This window comes from Eutrigla gurnardus (assembly GCF_963514095.1).
Source record: "Eutrigla gurnardus genome assembly, chromosome: 20".
NCBI lineage: Eukaryota > Metazoa > Chordata > Actinopteri > Perciformes > Triglidae > Eutrigla > Eutrigla gurnardus.
Window position 1 is genome coordinate 7,350,855 of NC_139931.1, and position 18,934 is coordinate 7,369,788.

Below are 18,934 nucleotides of genomic sequence, written 5' to 3' on the forward strand. Positions count from 1 at the left end.
ACATTAAATACACTGAAATATTCCTTTCATGTGAACAGAAGTCCAACAGCACTGACACTTTGTGCGGCAAATTGAAGAAATAAATCTTTATTTTTGTCAAACGGCAAAGAGAAACGGGCGTACGCAGAAATGATTTTACAGTCGTGTATGTGTCGTCAAGGCAAAAGTCCTGTCTAGATGGCAAAGGACAATATTTATAGCATCTGTTGTACAAATGTATATACAAGAAGGGACTCCAGGATTTTGGATGCATCTCTTTTGAGCTTTTTTTTTTTCCTCACGGCAACAAGATGCAACCTGAGGGTGAAATGCAGAGTACATTCTACCGTCCCGTGGCAACATAAATACATAGCAGTATTTTCTTTGACCATTTTTTAAATTCATCCATCTCTCAAGTGCAGGTAAGAATGTGGTCCTCTTTACACATCACCACCACAAACAGAGGGACGGAAAAGACATAGTAAATATATATATATCTTAAATATATGAGCATCTGTAAAATAAAATGATCCCAAAGTACTTCCATGTGAGCGTTTGTGAGGGAATCCCAGATTTAAATGGCATTTTTTTTTTGTTGCTCTCAGCCGACTTGTGTCTGGTTGCATCCAGACGGAGCGGCGGCTGCAACTCCCGGGCGGATGACGTGGGAAGGTCGACGAGATGCTGCGGGGAGCGGAGGGATGCGCAGGGGAACGTGGGGTCCATCAGATGACGGGCGCGGAGCGGTCGTTGGTGACGGTCGGACGTAGCCGGACTGTGGCGAATGGGTTCCCTCCCCTGTTGACAGAAACACAGCAGAGTGATGAGTGCACGTCTGAGTGAGAAATAAACGAAATAAAGGTCATGTGACGTGACTTACGCGAGGTAAGCAGGCCCAGGTCTCGAGGTGCCGTTGGGCTGCGCTGCCTGTGGAGAACAAAGATTCAATATTAGGGATTAAGGAGTCACTGTAACACATTTGTATGAACACACGCTGGACGGACGGACGGACGGAAACCGTGAGAAAGATGACACGAGACAACGTGTGGAATCTGGACCTTCTGGAAATTCAAGTCTGCGCCTCAATCAAGCGCATAAAGTTGTCTTATGACAAGTTCCACTGAACCCGAGCTCAGGAATGACGTGCGTGACCGGGTTCACTGCCGAAGGCGAGGATTTCTGTTACATTTTTAAGCATTATGTAGACACAATGACACTCTAAAAGCTCATCCTCATTTATGGCACCAAATGAAAGGAGCAAAGAGAGAATGTGAACTTCCCCACTCCCTATTCACTATATAGTGCAGTATATTTCAGTGAGCAATTTTATTTGAGGTTATGTCAGTAAATTCCCACAATTTCAGGGGGAAAATGTACGTGAATGCAGCTACAAAAAGAATCATAAATGTCCTCGATTTATAATAATGTCTATTATATGGGGGAGTAGTGAATGAATGAACTGGGGAATGATTTCAGACACAGCATAAACAGTTTGCAGTTTTTTTTAACTGTTGTGCTGAAGATAAATTGTTGCTCTCCAGCAACTCAACCTGCAGTACTGCAGTGTTTCCACAAGGGGTCAGAAGTGGATAGAGTGGCTGCTTTCTCTGTTCAGTCTCTCTCACAGTAACCTGTTACTGTCACATCTGTCCTCCCACAGATGTTTGGATCCGTACATTCTCCTTCATTCACACGTCAAATCTAACCTCCAACTAACGTTCAGCATCTCTCTGTTCTTTGCCTCAGCCTGTTCTGCTCTTTGAGCATCAACAATAAAAAGGAGTGTCATAACCGTCTCTGCCCCTTTAACTTTCCCCGTAGAGCTCAATCTCTCACATCACTCTCTCTCCGCTTCGCCTCCATCCTCTAATATATTCATTCCTGTGACGCCTTATCTTTTCCTCAACCAAAAGCACAGAACCAGTGATGGTGCATTTTTTTGCCCCCCTCCCTTCCTTCTCTGGACCAACCCCCACAACATTGGAGAAGAAGAAAAAAAAAAGCCTTTTTCCAAAACACATTTGACGTAAAGTGAAACAAATGTGTAAATAGCACTAGGGGATGATCTGATTTAGGCTTCTATTTAGAGCATTATGGGAAAATGAATCTGACCTCCAGAGGAAACACATGCTTGTAAATATTTATTCAATTTATCACACGAAATGTGATGCAGCACATTCATACTGACTATCATGAATGTTGCAGGAACAAGCTCACAACTATTTCCTAACCTTTCACCATACAAGTCTATTCTGAGTTCTTCTTTGTGAGTCACTCGGAATGAATGGAGGATAAACTTCCCTGAAAGGGAAGCTAATTTTGCCGGGAAACGGAGGGAGGGTGCGGCGAGCGTGGTTTCCTCTTTGTGCCGGGCATCTTGGGACGGCTTTGTTTTGGAGGAACCTTTGGATGCTACTTTGATTCGGCACTCAGTGTCTTTTTGGTAGCTGGTTATTATGGTAATTCCACTTCTGTGTGTTCTCGATAATTGTATTGATATCATAAGGAAATGAGCTTAAATCAGAATGAAACTACCCAGAACAACCACTATAAGATAGTAGTGACAACAAACTCAGTATTAGTCCCAATAATAGATTTTTTTGTCAGCCGACACTGAGAGTGTATCACAGTGTGGTCAGGTTTCCGAGGCAGATATAAAAAGCTCATCTGACACCCCACACGATAAGGCTGCGGAGCTGAGGGTACAGTAGGTGTCAGGTGGCGGCGGGCCGGTCTGGAGGGAGACGCCAGGTCAAAGTCCTCCGGGCTGCTTTTATTCTTTAACTCAACATTTTCCACACGAATGGCCGAATGACTGACCGTGTGGTCCGACGAGGAGGAGGAGGAGGCGGCGGAGGGCGTGGGCGAGTGGTGGTGGTGGTGGTGGTGGTGGTTGCTGTTCGTGGTGACGTTGCCGTGGCGCCGCGGGAGGTCACAGTAGTCGGCCGGGGGGAGCACCATGGTCGCCTCGTCCGTCTCCGTGTCCTGATGATGGAGGTTGACGACGCTTCTGCTGCGGTGCGGGGCGGCGGACACGCTGGAGGGGAGAAACAAGGATCAAACCAATCTTGAGTTACTGACAGGATGCTTCATCTGAAAGTTTGATCTACAGGCGTGTATATCAACACGGAGAAGAACCAGGATGTGTGTGTGTGTTGTTGTGTCCCCTAGCGCTGGTTAGAGTTTTAAACTTTCTGTAGCAGCTGGCTGGCAGCCTCTCGGTGGGAGGTGCGGCACGTTAAGATCTAATAAATTAATCCAACAGGGATTAGTCTCTTTGAAGAAAAGGCTGTAGTCGAATCGCTGAACCTTCTCTCTCTCTCTCCTCTCAGCAAAATCCACTCCTCAGCACAAAACATCCTGTTTCCTGAGATTTCTGCTGCGCTCGTGTGAAACGCCAGATTCATGTTAATGACACAGATTTGATGGTTATACAATATTTTCGCATGAACAAAACTACCACACCGCACACAGGGTCGGAAGCATTTGAACAATATTGAGGAAGTTGAAAACCGAATATGCTCGACGGGAATCAAAGGTTGAGGAATGAGGAGAGCCCCGAGTAGAAAGGTTAGCACTCTGAGTAACTAGAGGAAACGCTGCCAACAATACAGCTGGCTGCAACGGGACACCTGCTGCTGTGTGTGTGTGTGTGTGTGTGTGTGTGTGTGTGTGTTTTCTCACTGGGACCGGTGGGGTCTCCTTACCTGTTGTTATTCACGAGAGGCTCGGAGAGTGCACGGCAGTAAGACGAAGGGAACCAGCCCCTCCTGAGAGACAGACAAAGAGAGGGAGAGAGAGAGAGAGACAGAGAGAGAGAGAGAGAAAGAGCCAGGTTAGGGATGATTACATCTGCGGTCTGTCCTGCTGCCAGTCTGCCTATCATCTCGTTTTACAGGAATCTGAAAGCCTCTCTAAATGATTGTGAAAACGAGCTCCGCTGCTCCGACCATAAATGACTTCCTCCATCTCTGCTTTTGCCTCTTTTGCCCTCACATTCACTAATGTTGGGACACTAGAGCCGTTAAACTTCTCTCCGGGTGGATGTATGCTTATGGTAACCATGGCAGCAAAAGCAGGAGAGATGGTCAAAGGGTACCGTTTTTAAAATGCCTTTATTTTGAATGGAATTCATCTTTTTCGAACAGCAAATCTCCCCCCGTTGCTTTGTGGGCGGTTTATATTCTTTTATAAGAAGCTGAGGAAATCAATGTTATGAATTAAACGAGGTCTCAGCTGGTGAAGGTCTTATCTCGTAGCCGCCGAGCTGAAGCACAATGAGCTTGAATGAATCTCCGCGCTGCTTTTAATAAACGAGTCGAGGTCTCGGTGGGACTCCAGAGACCTGCGAGGTTTCTGGTGGCCTTGGTGAGACAAATCAAGAAGCCACGCCCCCAAAAAAACTTCACTATGGAGTTAAAAAGCATATTGTGATACATCATTTAATTGATTTAAGGTGCTCAAATGATTTCTCCCCCAGATCTGATTTTTTAAACACGAGAGAGAACGAAAAGGTCTGGAACAGTGAGTCACACCCTGACCCCCCCTCCAGACCAAGGACTGTGTGTCATTGTGCTGCTCAGATACAAGATTGTTCGTAATCAGTACGAGTTCTGCCGGCCTCGCCCTCTAAACGGATAAATGTTAATATTTGCACATCGGGCCTGGAGAATGGGCGTTTCCTTTTGTTCACCTGAGATTAAAAAGACTGGAAACTGCAGCTCACCTCAATGTCTCTCATATTAAGAACAGCTTTTATTTATTTAGGGAAGTTCACTGAAGCAAGGACAAGTCACACCGGGAGCCAGCTTCCCCGAACTGTTGGGAGTCTAACAAGCCTGTAGGGAGAATTACCGGGATCAAATCTGTGTCCTTAAAAGTGACCGTGATCATAATAAGCTTGGTCACATGTCAGATATTGTTATTTATCAAGTTGCTTTGGTGTATTATTTATTATCCAACAACAGTGTGTGTGGGTCAGCCAGGCAGGGATCGGCTTTCAAAGCTGATAAGACAAAAGGGAGAAACCCAAATGCATCAAAGCCAAACCTCCTACAGGACATCAAGCCCGTCAGACGCTGTGATGTGTAAACTCCCGGATATATGTGTGTTTTTTTTTCTTTTTACGCCTTCAGGCGTTCCAGCTCGCCCCGCTTGAAGCACCGAAAAGCAGCAGGACCAAAATATTTAGTCGTTTTTTTTGTCGTTGCCAAGGTAATTTCCCTCGATGGCGAGAAAAGATCAAAACCTGACGATGAAAATGCAAAATAAAAACACACTTCTAATATCTCAGATCTCAGATCTCAGAAAAGACACGAGCGAGCCGGTTGGCTGGAGCCGGGCCTGTACTCTGAACCTCCGGGCCGCTATCCTACATCCCACGCTCTGGGCCGCACTTCACTTCCTTATCAGTGTTCCAGCTCGGGCCTGTGTCAATCACAGGGGGAACATAAACTCACGATAAAGATCCCGCGACGAGGTGAAGGTGATTATGTGCCGTAATCTGGGTCACATGCAACGTGGTGTGATTGGACTCACTTGGCGTTCTTCTCCAGCTCGCCGTACATCCAGCCGTCCCGCTCGTCCGGGATCAGCAGGGCGATGACGTCGCCCTCGTCGAAGCTCAGCAGCGTGGCGTTGGTGCCTGCCGTGTGGGGGAAGATGGTGCGCACGCGCGGCCGCTTCACTATGTTGTTGAGGCCGGTGGCGACGGACACGGACCGGGCGAGACTGTTCTCCTCGCTGCTCCCGCGGTCTGGGAGGGAGGAGGAGAGGAAACATCAAGACTCCTAACAATATTACAAAAGTAAGCCAACAAAAATATCGACCCCATGGTGGCAGGAGGAAGACATTAGAATGTATTTGAATATCTGGACTAAATTCCATGAGAACCCATCTAATGCTTGTTGAGATATATGAGGGGGCCGACAGGGTTTCAACACTCATGCCATAATACCTATGTTGTTGTTGGCGGTGCTGGTTACACTGGTGGTGTTGGTCTCCTGGGTGAACATGTTCGCCAGAGGACTGGTCTGGGGCTTCAGAGGAGGGGTTGGGGGAGCCGACATGCTCTGTGGAGAAGAAGACAGGGTTCACTGACCTTCAAACAACTAATTCAACAAATACACTCAATATTTTTTACTATTTCAGGCCACATTTTATGACTAAATTACACCAAAATGCAAGGAAACAATGCGGTGACCTCACAAGCTATATAAAAAAATAGTATATTTCACTTGACATAACATGCATGTTATTCTCATCATATCTTCATTATAATGCAAACCCCGACAGCAGCTCGCTCTGAAATGGCCCCGCCCACTTCTGTGAGGGTGTAATTATGAATATGAACATACCAGGCTGTGGCGTGACGGGGAGGGAGAGGGCAGCGGCGTGATGGCGATGGGCACGCGCAGCCCCTCGATCATGGTCAGGACGCTGTCGGGCATGTCGGAGGCGTCGTTGCACTGGTCCTGCCAGCTGCTCAGCTTGGCCGCCAGCATGTCTCTGGCCTGAACGGACACGAGAGCAGATACGACAGGAGGATAGCCGATGAGTAACGTGGGTAAAGAAACACGTTTTCATCACCATGGCAACATGAGAGTGCTGGGATGGGTTTAATGTGACTTTAAAGTAGTTAAAAAAACCCCACATTAAGATGGTTTTCCAGGAGCGTTACCTTCTCGTGGAAGGAAGCGAACTGGTAGGAGAACATGCAGTGTTTGTCCACCAGGAAACAGAAGCGTCTCTTCTCCTCCAGCAGGGCCTCCTTACAGCCGTCTGCAATGAACAACTGCATGTCCATCTGACGGCTTGACAACGTTTCCAGGCACTGACAAACAAACGCACATATAATACAACATTATAAAAAACGACAATCAGTCCATTGGGTTTTGTCATCGCGTCTAATCTTCCCGACCAGAGAGGAGCCCGACCGTCCTAATCTGGCTGATGCAGGGGGGAAGGTTTTATTAGACCGCAGTATTGACAGATTAGGTTGCTTTTTCAGAGTTTTAGTGAAAGGACGGAGCAACAGGACAAAAAGGGGACGTCTTATCTACACTGACAGGCCGAGATTCTCAAAAGGTCAGAAGGCCGAAATCTCCAAGTGTGTGTCCCTGTGCGTGTGTGTGAAAGTGAATATGCTGTTTAGCAAAACAGAGAGAGAGGACATGTTTTTAACAGCGTCACGTGAGATCCATATCGTCACCCGACCGACGGGAACCGGCACGCCCGCAACGGTCGCTGACACAATGGCACACGCCCTCTCTATTCAGCTCTCACAACCGTCCGCTCTCATGACGCCGCGCATCATTTTACTTAACAGGAAGCCGTGGTGGGGTGAGTGTGGGGTAAAAAACGTAAGAAACGTGGACATTTGGTTGCCAAATGAATGTGTGTGAAAATAAAGCCCATTAAAATTCCTAATTAATTATTTAATTGTATCAATCAATTCTAATTACACTGCTGAATTCTTTCTAGAGAGAGGATGTATAAAAACACACCCGTGTTTGAAGCTCAGTAGCTCTGAGCAGAGTCGATATCATCCTTGTCCAAACAGTGTCGTCTGTTTGCCCGACCCGACCTGAACCCGTCCGTTTAGAGCCGACGATTACATCTCATCGCACCTAAACAAACAACAGCAGAAATGGAGCTCTTCTTCTTGCTCTCCCTTTGTTCCTCTTTCTGCTGCCTTTTGTCTTGTTTTGGTTTTCTCCACATCCCATAATCTCACCTACTGCAACGCGATGACACAGCATCTTTAAAAAGTGTCGCAAAGTCTCTTTGCCGCATTCTTCAACATCTAAGATGCAGGAATAAACCAGCAGCAGCTTCTTATTTATGGCAAAAAAAAAATATCTGATATTAGATTGTGATGATCATCACAGTGAAATATGTATTCATCACTTACATTAATTTACATTATGGGGATGTTTTACAGCGTAATCATAATTTAATTACTGCCCTATAAATGATCTACCAGATGTGATTGTCTTAATTGTCTGGATCTATTCTTTTTTTCATTTTGGCAAGAAATACGGCCACATTTCATACCAATAAAGATAATTTGAATGAAATCGAATGAAAGGAGAGACGGAGAAAGAAAAACGACAGCACCTTTCCAGAGCTGTAGAGGTGGGCGGCATCGATTCTAAAGGAAGAGGGATAAAGGAAGGGGGTGTGAAATGCTATTTCCACACACACACACACACACACCCTCTAAATCACTTTACATCTGGCGACACAATAGCATAGCTTGTTGCTATGGACAACCTGTGGCTTACATAGGTAAGAGAGAGCGAAGGGCGGAGAGATAAGACAGAAAACAAATCACACTTTCCCTCTTTGACAAGTATGAGCCGACACATCGTGACCTTTTGTTTATCTTACATACAGATGGTGCTCACTTTGTTTTGAGGACACCTTTAATCAGATGTTTGACAGTTTTGACAGAAACAAAAAAAAAGAAATCCCATCATCATCATCATGGCTTTGAAGCATCTTTGCTGTCTGGTGAATCACGCTGCTGTAAACTCCTCGCCTCAAGGCCCTGACTCCCTGTCTGTCGGCCTGCCTGTCTGTCTATCTGACTGCCCATCTCTATGTCTGCTGGCCTTGAATCAGATCAGTGAACACAGCAGCTATGGGGGGGGAAGAGCTCACAATTATTTTTCATTATCGACTGATGTCATGGATCCGGTAAAATATTCAAAATTCACCGATTCCAGAGCCTAAGGTGACGTTATTAAGTTGAAATATCTGTGAAAGTGACAGCTCGACAATTCCAGTTGATAGAACTGGAGAAAGAGACCTTTTTTTCCCTCCTATTTTTGTTATTATGAGGTCTTTTATTTCTGGGTGATGATAAATCAAAAAGGTTAGCGCTGTAATAAAGCTGTATTGGCGATTAGGATTCCTTGTGTTGTTTCTCTCTTCCTCTCTCTCACTTTACCTCTGCCAGGCTACGGCTCGGTGGACAATGTTGACAGAACACACGACACCCTGAAACACACACACACACACACACACACACACACGCGCGGTAGGGAGGTTATGTAAGCTCCGAGGCCGCCGTGGGGTCGCAGCCTTGACATTGAACGCCGTTTTCATTGCACAGCGGCGCTGTCGGGGTGTGGCGGCGCCACGTAATGACTTTAACTGGCTGTAATGACTCGACATTCCTCAAACATGAATTGTCTCGGGGAAAAAAACACCTGCGACTTGTTTTTTCTGAACGGGTCACGGATGATACGTTTTACAAATAGAATAATTAGACAGAAGCGTTTCCGTTTCAAAGCCTCTGGGAATGGAAACGCAGGGAGAGGGACGGGAATGAGTTTAACACACATTACGAACATAGACGGCTAAATTTCAAACATCATTCTACACGATACTATTTAACACATCCTCCTCTGTGTTTGGCATTTAAACAAAGTGGTGCCATAAAGGGGAACGTCCACTTTTATTTACGACACGTCCAGCTCCATGAAGCTTGTATCTACCTATACAAATACTCATTTAGATTATAGACATTCCTCCTTATCTGTGTGTGTGTGTGTGTGTGTGTGTGTGTGTGTGTGTGTGAGCATGCGGGTGGAGGATGGCATGAGGGTCGTATTCGTGGAGCGGATAAAAGAAGCCAACAACAAACACATCGTCTCTCCCGCATGAATGCACACTCGCCATATTCTCCCCACTGTCACACGACGTCCCTCCACGCCTCCACCTCCGTCTCACCTCGCTCTCCTTGTTCTCGTACTTGTTGGCGTTCTTGCCCTGGCTCTTCCTCCTCAACTTCTTCAGGTCCGACTGGGACCTCTCCAGGGAGTCCTGCTTCATCTTGTGCTCCACCTGGTACCTCTTATACGTGGCCTGGAGCAAAAGGAAACAACAGTGAGTTTGCACTTTTTCAATAACTGGCTGGATTTTCAATTCAGTGGAGGAAAGATTAGGGACTTTTAGGGATTTTTCCAGCTACCATTTGGCAAAAAACACCAATTCAACATTAGAGGCCGATAACTGCAATAAAGCTAAACTTAATTAAGTATAATAAACAACAGAAGAAAACAGACATTTGCCCCTGTAATAACCTGTAATTAACCATCACTGTTTCCAAATTGAATAAAAAAGAAACAACAACATAATAACCACTTTGACTGTGGTCTTGTTTTTCTTCCGTGTTGTGCTGCGGCGATAACTCCCATCGGGGCATGAGGTAATTGCCCTGCCAGCGGTCATAATGACGGATGATTATGGCACCGAATTGCTGCCTGGGATCAGATTATGGGTCAAGTGCTTTGACTGTGAATGAAACCCTCATATCCGTGACGTAGAGCCTTGAATTATCAATAATTGTATGTATGTGTATGTGTATGTACTGTATGTAACTAAATATACTTTTATAGGCAGTGTCTGTTCCTATGAGGGGTTGGACACACACACACACACACACACACACACACACACTACACAAACTACTCACTGTCATGTATTTGACATCCATGTCAGTCTTTCTCTCCAGCTCGATTACGATCTCCCTGTGGAACCTCTTAAACTTCAGGTGGTGAGGAGGAGGAGGAGGAGGAGGAGGATGAGGAGAGAAGAAGACACAGCGGTGATTAACAACCTGACGGGAGGATGAAGTGCTACACTTTGTCAGCTTGGCTGTCAGCTGCTAACAGGGGAAATATGGCGAGTCTCAAAGAGAGAAGCGGCCGCGTGTGCGGGGGCGAGAGCCCAGTCCGAGGTTGCGCTCGTGAATGAGTCAGAAAACGAAGCGTGGGAAATGCCCACAGACTTCTCTCGCTCTCTCTCCCTTTTTCTCTCTCCCATTACTGTGAGGGTGTCAAAGTGCTCCCATCGCCGTGCGGCAGCGGCGGCGGCGGCGGCGCCCACGTGGGGCGGACCAATGAATTGGAAGACTCCATTACTGAACACACACACACACACCCTCATCGGAGTCTGTGAAAGGTTTCCTTTCCCATCGTATTCTCTGACCTGAACTGATGCCGTGACTCACCAACCGGAGTCCATTAACAAGTCGACCCACTCTCCGATACTGTGAGCAACGATGTGTCAGAGGAGGCCTCGCCCCCCCCAGAAAGTTCAGCATTAACAGGGTATTTTCAAACTCTGGCATTACTTATGTTCCCAAGCACAAAGCTTGTGATCAGAGTGTTGAGATTTTAAAGTAAGGGGGTTTATTATTGTAGTATGATGCTGAAAATATTTCATGCTTAGTGTCCTATTGTTAGCATGAACAGCTCCAGCCGTTGCTTTTCCTGGGGCATGTCGAGGCTTGCCCCCCTGTTCTCAGCAGGGACGGAGACCAACAACCCAAACCTGTTGTTCCCCTTCCTCCCTGAACCTCTTTGTGTTTCCTGATGCTCCTGTAGGCGGGGAGGGAGGAGCGTCCATCTCCCAGAGGTGGGAGGAGGAGAGGCGTATCACTTAGTGAACTGGAGCGTCACTTGCGGTTCTCTAAATACACTAAGGAGTGGTTTCAGACAATTTTGGTGAGGCGGCGCAATTAGGGATTAAGTAGGTTACGTTAGGTTTGTTTTTCGGGAAACAGCTGCACTCACATTTTCCTCCAGCTCGAGTTGAACCTTCCTGTGGACCTCGGAGATGTCCATCAGCACTACACCTGTCACACAGAGAACAAGGGAGAAAGAATAGAGGCGTGCACACATGTGAGACCAGCATTGCATTGTGATCAGAAGAACCCCCCGCTGTGCTCAATTATGAATGAAAGCGTCGCAGAGAAATGATTGCGCGTCGAACATCAAATGTCAACGGCTACCGCTTGTGTTCCAAAGGATTTACTTCACTGACATGAATGGGAAATAAATACATGTGCCTGGACCAGAAAAACTGGCCCTCCGACTGCTCGGCTAATGAAAAAGGGCTCGGGTGGCAGGAAGCCACGAAACACGCTCACAAAGGCAATCAAATTAGGATTATGGAGCATTATGTGGAAAATTGTAATTACATTTCTTAACGACCTCCCCCGGCGCCGCACACATCGTCAGTGACCCAAGTGTTGCTCGTGAAAACAAATTAATAAAATAAAATGTAACTCGACTCTGAGACAGATGGCCTTCAGGCCGACTCGTGTCTGTTGCTAACATATTGTCTGTGGACTGGGCAGTGCTGCACACAGATTTTATAATGCCTCTGTGTGTGTGTGTGTGTGTGTGTGTGTGTGTGTGTGTGTGTGTGTGTGTGTGTGTGTGTGTGTGTGTGTGTGTGTGTGTGTGTGTGTGTGTGTGTGTGTGTGTTCTGCTAACTTCTCTTAGCACAGATGGAGGGTCAATTTATAGCAAGAAGCAAAACAGAACTTCTTCAGCTTCCACTGCACATGTTTATTCAAGTTTAAAACTTTAAGAAAAGGGCCACTGATGCATCATGGGTATGTTGTACATTTAGACATGAGAGGCCATTGTCCATGTAAAGTTTCTGTGTTGCTTCTGATTTATTTCCTTTAAAACAAGCAGGCAAACGTAAATCAAACAATACTACTTATTTGGAGTGAAACAGCATTTTAATAGAAACAGAACACAGCCGGGTTGCTGTTTCTGAGTATATTATATACGTGGGGTCTCTTGTGTGTGTGTCTATCACAGGATCAAGTATCGTCAAGATCTAAGAGCAGGATACAGATTGTCAGAATGGAAACTTGATACAGGATGTGAGGACTTTTTTCCCCCCGGCGCTGAGCTTTTTTCCCCCCAAATGCATTTATTTCCCATGTATTGCGCAAATGTGACAACAAAAGGCATTCTTCAGTAGCCGAGCAGAGCCGTGCTGTACACAGGGGTGTCAACAGTGATGCAACCTTGAGTCATTTGGTTAAAGACACATTTTCCACTGTGGGTTCGGCTTCAGAGCAACAGCTCATTTGAATATAAATAGAAGACCTGGGCACATCGCGGAGGGGAGGTGTCGGCTCGGTGGATAAACAACACTTTAGTCATTCTGTATTTCCATGTTTCTGGATGCTGCGGTGCAATAATGCAACCATTGTGAAGAAAAAGGCCTCACAGGAAGGTTTTCTAGAGATAAATACAGAAGGATCAGCCGTCCTTGTGCCTCGGCAGGAATTATTTCTATCCAAATTCAATAAATCAAGCCATCAGTGTGAAAATACACAGATATACTTCCTTAATAGCAGCCGGCGTTCTGACGTGTACAAATTTACGACGCTAATCCCTGACAGACGTTCAGTAGTGTGATGCATCACTATGTCTTGTACATTCATCAGAACGCAAACACCGCCCCGCCCGTCTCCGTCCCCCACGGCCCCACCTCGGCCTCTTTCAGTCCGCACAGTTCAAACAGCTCGGTGGATAAAGGCCAAGGATCAGGCCTGTAAGTGAAGGGACTGAGGGGTGGGGGAAGGTTGGAAGATAGGAGGAGGGGAGAGGAAGTGTGTTCAGGTGAGACGATACAGGTAAAGAGGGTCTCTATAAAACCCAGTTGGTCACATACAAGTTGGATGTTTGATATATTATAGTTAAATATGTGTCGAGAACAGAAATCTGGAGGAAATCCCATTACTCAGAAGGACGCTGGGCTGAATACCCGACACATCTGACCTTAACGTTCCCCCCCTTATCTCCAATAAGAACAATGTAATCTTCAAGATGTCAGCAGGTGCGGTGGAGAGTCAAATACCTGACCGACTGGTTTTATTTTTGTAGGACACAAAAGTCGTGAGTCATCCAAACGTCTGAATAACGAAATCAATGCAAATGTGTGTTGTGTTACTGATTCAACGCAACAGTAATGTGACAGGAATCAACGGGGCCTTTATTTCCCGGCAGATCGCACTCCTTTGTATATTGTTGTCACGGGCCATGCAGGCGAAGCGTTGCCGAGCAACAGGTGTTCTTCTATCCAGCGAGGCGTGAGGGCAAGAAGTGTGTCACGATGTGAGATTGCGACCGGGAGCGATCCACCCGCCATTAGCTAACAAAACGCCACCCCAGACAATAAGAGACGGGCTGCCTCCACCTGTTTGCCCAGACTGGAAGGGGGTCAGGAGGAACACAGCTGTTGCTCCGACACAAAAGGTTGCCAAACGGTACGCAAAACTACAAAAGAGGTTTAAGATTGGAGACCAAACTGTCACTTTAATGGTTCCTATACACTCGTCCTTCATGTTCTCTTAGAGATTTCAAATCACTTCAACCAGGCGTCATCATAAAGGACAGCGAGTGAGACAGTATTCTCTTTATTCTCTGATGTACAGATGGATGCGTCACGCTCATCGGTGTGTTATTGACTCCGCTTTGTCATTTATTGATGACGGGCAGAACAATTTAAGAAGTGTCGAAGCAGAATAAATACAGTAAAAGTAAGAAAATCAGAGTGAAACCATGGGACGGAATGGAAAACAACAGAAAGAAAGAAAGAAAGAAAGAAAGAAAGAAAGAAAGAAAGAAAGAAAGAAAGAAAGAAAGAAAGAAAGAAAGAAAGAAAAAACTCCCTACTTCGAGCTGATCTTGTAAACAACATTTTTTGGTTGGAAGCATGCAAAGCCGTCCACTGTTTTTGACTGTGGGCTAAATAATCCTGGCATGGGAGCGAGCCACCTGACGCACCATGCAAACATGCTTGGATTATGTAAAGCGGGCCCGGTGCCATTTCAGCGGGCCAGGGCCATCAAAGGACGGTGTCTGTCTGTGTGTGTCTGTGTGTGTGTGTGTGTGTGTGTGAAGCGTCTGCAACAGCTTTTGCTTTCGTAAAAAAAGAAGGACAAGATTGGATGAGTTTCAGTTCCCTGTGGATAACAAAATGCCACCGAAATATTTACAGCATCAGTAACACTTTGAGTGACAAACAACCTGCTGCTTCACATCTTAACTCCGAGAGAGGGAAACAAGAGTGCTAGAATGAAAGAGCTGTTGACATTTGAACTCTGAGGAGACGAGGAGGAGGAGGAGGAGGAGGAGGAGGAGGGAGACTAAAGGAATTAAAAGGAAGAAGGTAGGAGGACGAGGTGCACCGGCGCTCCGATGCCTCTCAAGGGTATCTGGTTTCTGGTTTGCGACGCGTCACGGGAGCTCGGGTTTCTGAGGGGGGGGGGGGGCTTCACTACGTCCACGAGCTCACAAGATGGGGAGACTTTTCTTTTTTCTTCTTCATTCTTTGTGAAACACCTCGTGTCATGAGACCAGAGTGTCTCTCTGTCTCTGCCTGTCTCACTCTCACGGGGATTACTGGCTGCAGTGTGTCCACAGGTCACCCCAATGTATGTGTGATGATATATAACTTAAATGTTTGTGTCCCTTCCTGTGTGTGTGTGTGTGTGTGTGTGTGTGTGTGTGTGTCCCCCCCTCCCTTCCTGTGTGTGTGTGTGTGTGTGTGTTCCCCCTCCCCCCTCCCTTCCTGTGTGGCGCGCACACCTGAATCCACTCCCCAAATTAAGGGAGCATTAAAAGCCTGGAGGAGAGCTGCAGACGGGGGGGAAGAAGAGCAGCGTGGGGCTGGGTGTTTATAGAAGGCTTGTGGTAGTTATGATATTTACTCCTCTGTTGAAAGGATGGCGGCTGGTTGGCGATAGTTTTGGTTTCTAGGTGGTTTTGACAGTTAATCGGTTGCAATGCAGGTGTACCGGCTTTGTTTTCCCTGGAAGCTGGCTGTATTTTTGTTTCTGCTTCCAGGAAGCCTAATCCAAGCCACAAGAGGAGCACATTTACAAGCACACCGCTGTAAAACAAAGCCCTCTTACAGCAGGAACCACCAAGATTTGGATACACGTAGATATTAAAATACAGATATGCTTTCTTTAAGCAATTTGAATTCCCTTGTTGGTGAAAAGTTGCCTTGGATGTCATGACACACCAGTTTGTTTTCCGGTGGGAATGAAAGTGAGGGTCTAACTTACAGATGGGAAGCTCACAGACAAACTGAGGATCCAAAATGACTACTTTTGGATCCTAAAACACCTGTAGATGTGAAGCTTCTCCTGCAGCATTAATCACTCCTCATACGCTGCAAACACTACATCCAACACGCTGAACAGATGGAGGCCGAGATGTGCACCATTAAAAACTTGCCACCATTAGTGTGCATCGCGGCGGTCCAATCATTAAGGAGCAAATTACAAACTGTTATCCTCGCCGTCTACACGGGGTGAATGTTTCATATTTTGTGCCAGGACACCGAGACCAGAATAACACCAGGTGGCGCTTCCCCTTTGTGCCACCGAATTTAATTAGCACGTTTGCGGCTAATCGGCAGGGGAGCTGAGAGACAGTCGGTGGTTTATATCAAAGAGTGCCACTAGTGAGAATGAGTTCGGGGAACGTCTTTGGACTACAAATGAGCTCATGGGAACCGAAGCCTGGGGAGCTGGTTAGAAACAAACAAACCCTGTGCCACAGTGTATTTCTAAGCTAATCCCCGACATCTTTCTGACATGAATCGAAGATCAGCTGCTGCTGTGAATGCAGCAAACAAAAAATAGTGCCGTGATTTGATGAAAACTCATCTGTAAAAATGATCGGAGCTCATTTTTGAGGTTGCATTTGATACTTTGCACGGTTTGAGTGTTATGAGACGGTTGGACCAATGAATGACGTATATGTCACCTTGCTTTATCTTGCGTTTATTACTGTTTATTTGTCAGTCCTTTATTTCCATCGATTGTGAGGCGCCGCTATAAAACAATATAATAAAATGTAATAGGCGTTTATAGAAAGGGAAGAATGGAAAAACTGAAAAAGAAATACGGCATAAATGCACCCCTGGAAACCAGCAAAATGAGAAAAAGCAGGAAGTATCCCCACAGTCTGCAGGTCAGTGTCCAACAGTAGCAGCAGAGGTCCAGAGGGCAACATGGGGACTTACCTAACTCTCTGGAGACAGGAGACACTGCAGCATTCTCCCCAATCTTAGACATTGCATCAAAATACAACTTTCCCGCCAGGATCATTGCTGGGAAAATGATAAAACGACCATTAATGTTATATCGGCTCCCCCGATGCATGATGAAGACCATCAAAAAAAAGCCACCTGCCAACCTTTAAACGCCTTTAAGTTACTGTGAATGTAAAAATGCTCACCAGCCACTGATTTCTCATAGTTCTTGCCCAAGTTGACCAGATTCCTCAGTCCAGGGTTGAACTGGTCCATCACAGTCTGTGGTGGAGACAGAAGGAGAGTCATGATGTCACAGCCAGGAGTTGTGACCTATGACCTTTAGGCAAAACATGTGTTTCTTGATATTTCTGACACATGATGTCATAGAAGACAAACGGTGTTAAGTGGAAAATGATGAATGGAAGCAGATAAGATGATGAATTGAAGACCCCAAAAGAATGTGGAAGAGTAAAATATGAATGAAGACACCATTTGAGTTTCAAACAGAGAACAACCAGCCCTGATCAATACCTGATAGAGTGACCTAAGACTGCTTATCTCGGTAATTATTGAGCTATTCTCTCTCCGTGTCATATCAGCTGTTAGCTTAAAGGTTCACACCCAAGACCAGAATCCAGGAAATGATTAAACTTTGGTTAGTCACACGTGGCAATCAATGACAATGACACCTTGGATCCCACGGGTGTATAAACAATAAGAATCCACACGGCTGGGCCCCTTGTGTAAACATAAAAGCTGCTCTTGATCCTTGCAGCGGGGCCCAGAGGTGATGGAGCCAAGGAGCTCGGCCGTATACTCTTACCGCACAACTCACACGGCCAGCTAAATTATTAAACCTGGAGTCTTTTTTCCTGCATTTCATCACACGGAGGAGCTGCGGTGGCCCGAGGAGGCCCCGCAGATAAAAGCTACTCAAGACAGGCTAAATGCTCGTGACAAAAACAATGAAGTCCACCCTTAATATCCCCCCTATCACCTTCACTTTGCCACCTGTGGAGAGTGCATGACACGTTAAAGCTCACACTGGGAGCTCCACTTCTGTGTGATTAGATTCAACCTCATATTAAAGCATAGAAAATCATATGAAGCGACTGACCGTTCATGATCACATTTCTTTTTCTTTCTTTTTTTTTGAAGGACACTTTCAAAGCAGCCTCTCGTCTCCAGGAAATAAACTCAAGTGTAATTACCGGATGGCACAGACGCCAGGGTACACTGAAGAGGACTTCAAATGATGCTGCTCAACAGAGGCATCACTTTTAATGGGGGTAAATGGCACTCCTAGGGTGGAGCACTTTTCCTCAAAAACCAGTCAGGCAGTCAAACCTATTCATTAACTGCAGCCTCTGCTGATGAAGAGGTGAAGAAGCCAAAGCTCAAGGCCCTACCTAAATGTTAAAAATAACTTGTTTACAGCAGTGACACTTATTTGTATCATCAGAATATAAAAAAATATGATAAAAAATATATTGTTATTATATTATATGTATTGTTATTATGTTATTATAACATATATTATTGAATAGCTTCATATTTAACTAGCTTGGCTGTTTCAAAAGCAGCTGAAAGTTGAACACATGCGCACGAAGTCGTCGTTTCCCCACCCAGCAGCACCCACCTTGTATGTACTTTCTGTCAGCTTGTTCACCTCCTCCGCGTTGCGCGACATCTTTAACTTAGATCCTCTCGCGGCGCCCGAGAAATAAATAAATAAATAATAAAAAAAAAATAAAAAACCACACCGACGCCGACAGGGAAAAGTGAGCAAAAGCTACGGAGATTTGAGATTCCTCATAGCAAAGACGCAGAGACGCGCGCACATATAAAAGAAAGCTGTTAAAAGGTGAAGGAGATCAGCTGTCTGCTGCTGCGGCCCCTGCTGCTGCTGCTGCTGCTCCGCGTGAGCGCGCACAATAACGCTGAGCTGTCAAACTTGTTGGAGGTGGTTGGTTCAGGAGAGGGGAGGCCCGGGGGGGCGGGGAGGGAAAAGGTACACAGGTGTCAAGCCGACCGGAGCGAGACAATAAAACGCTTTTCCGGTTGGCTACTTTCAAATTAAACCTCT

The 18,934-nt window shown here is 46.0% G+C and overlaps 1 protein-coding gene across 1 annotated transcript; it reads right to left on the reverse strand.

Moving 5' to 3' along the window:
- Positions 1-71: 71 nt before the first annotated feature.
- On the reverse strand, positions 72-18,772 carry baiap2l1b (BAR/IMD domain containing adaptor protein 2 like 1b). The gene is made up of 14 exons (XM_084037105.1): positions 18,488-18,772; positions 17,052-17,127; positions 16,837-16,923; positions 11,565-11,626; positions 10,463-10,534; positions 9,718-9,852; positions 6,659-6,811; positions 6,336-6,491; positions 5,936-6,050; positions 5,518-5,734; positions 3,687-3,749; positions 2,800-3,016; positions 860-906; positions 72-777 (listed from the first exon to the last, which is right to left on the reverse strand). Exons 1-14 carry the CDS (start codon positions 18,536-18,538, stop codon positions 705-707), a joined length of 1,524 nt encoding a protein of 507 aa, XP_083893231.1. The 5' UTR covers positions 18,539-18,772; the 3' UTR covers positions 72-704.
- Positions 18,773-18,934: the final 162 nt, after the last annotated feature.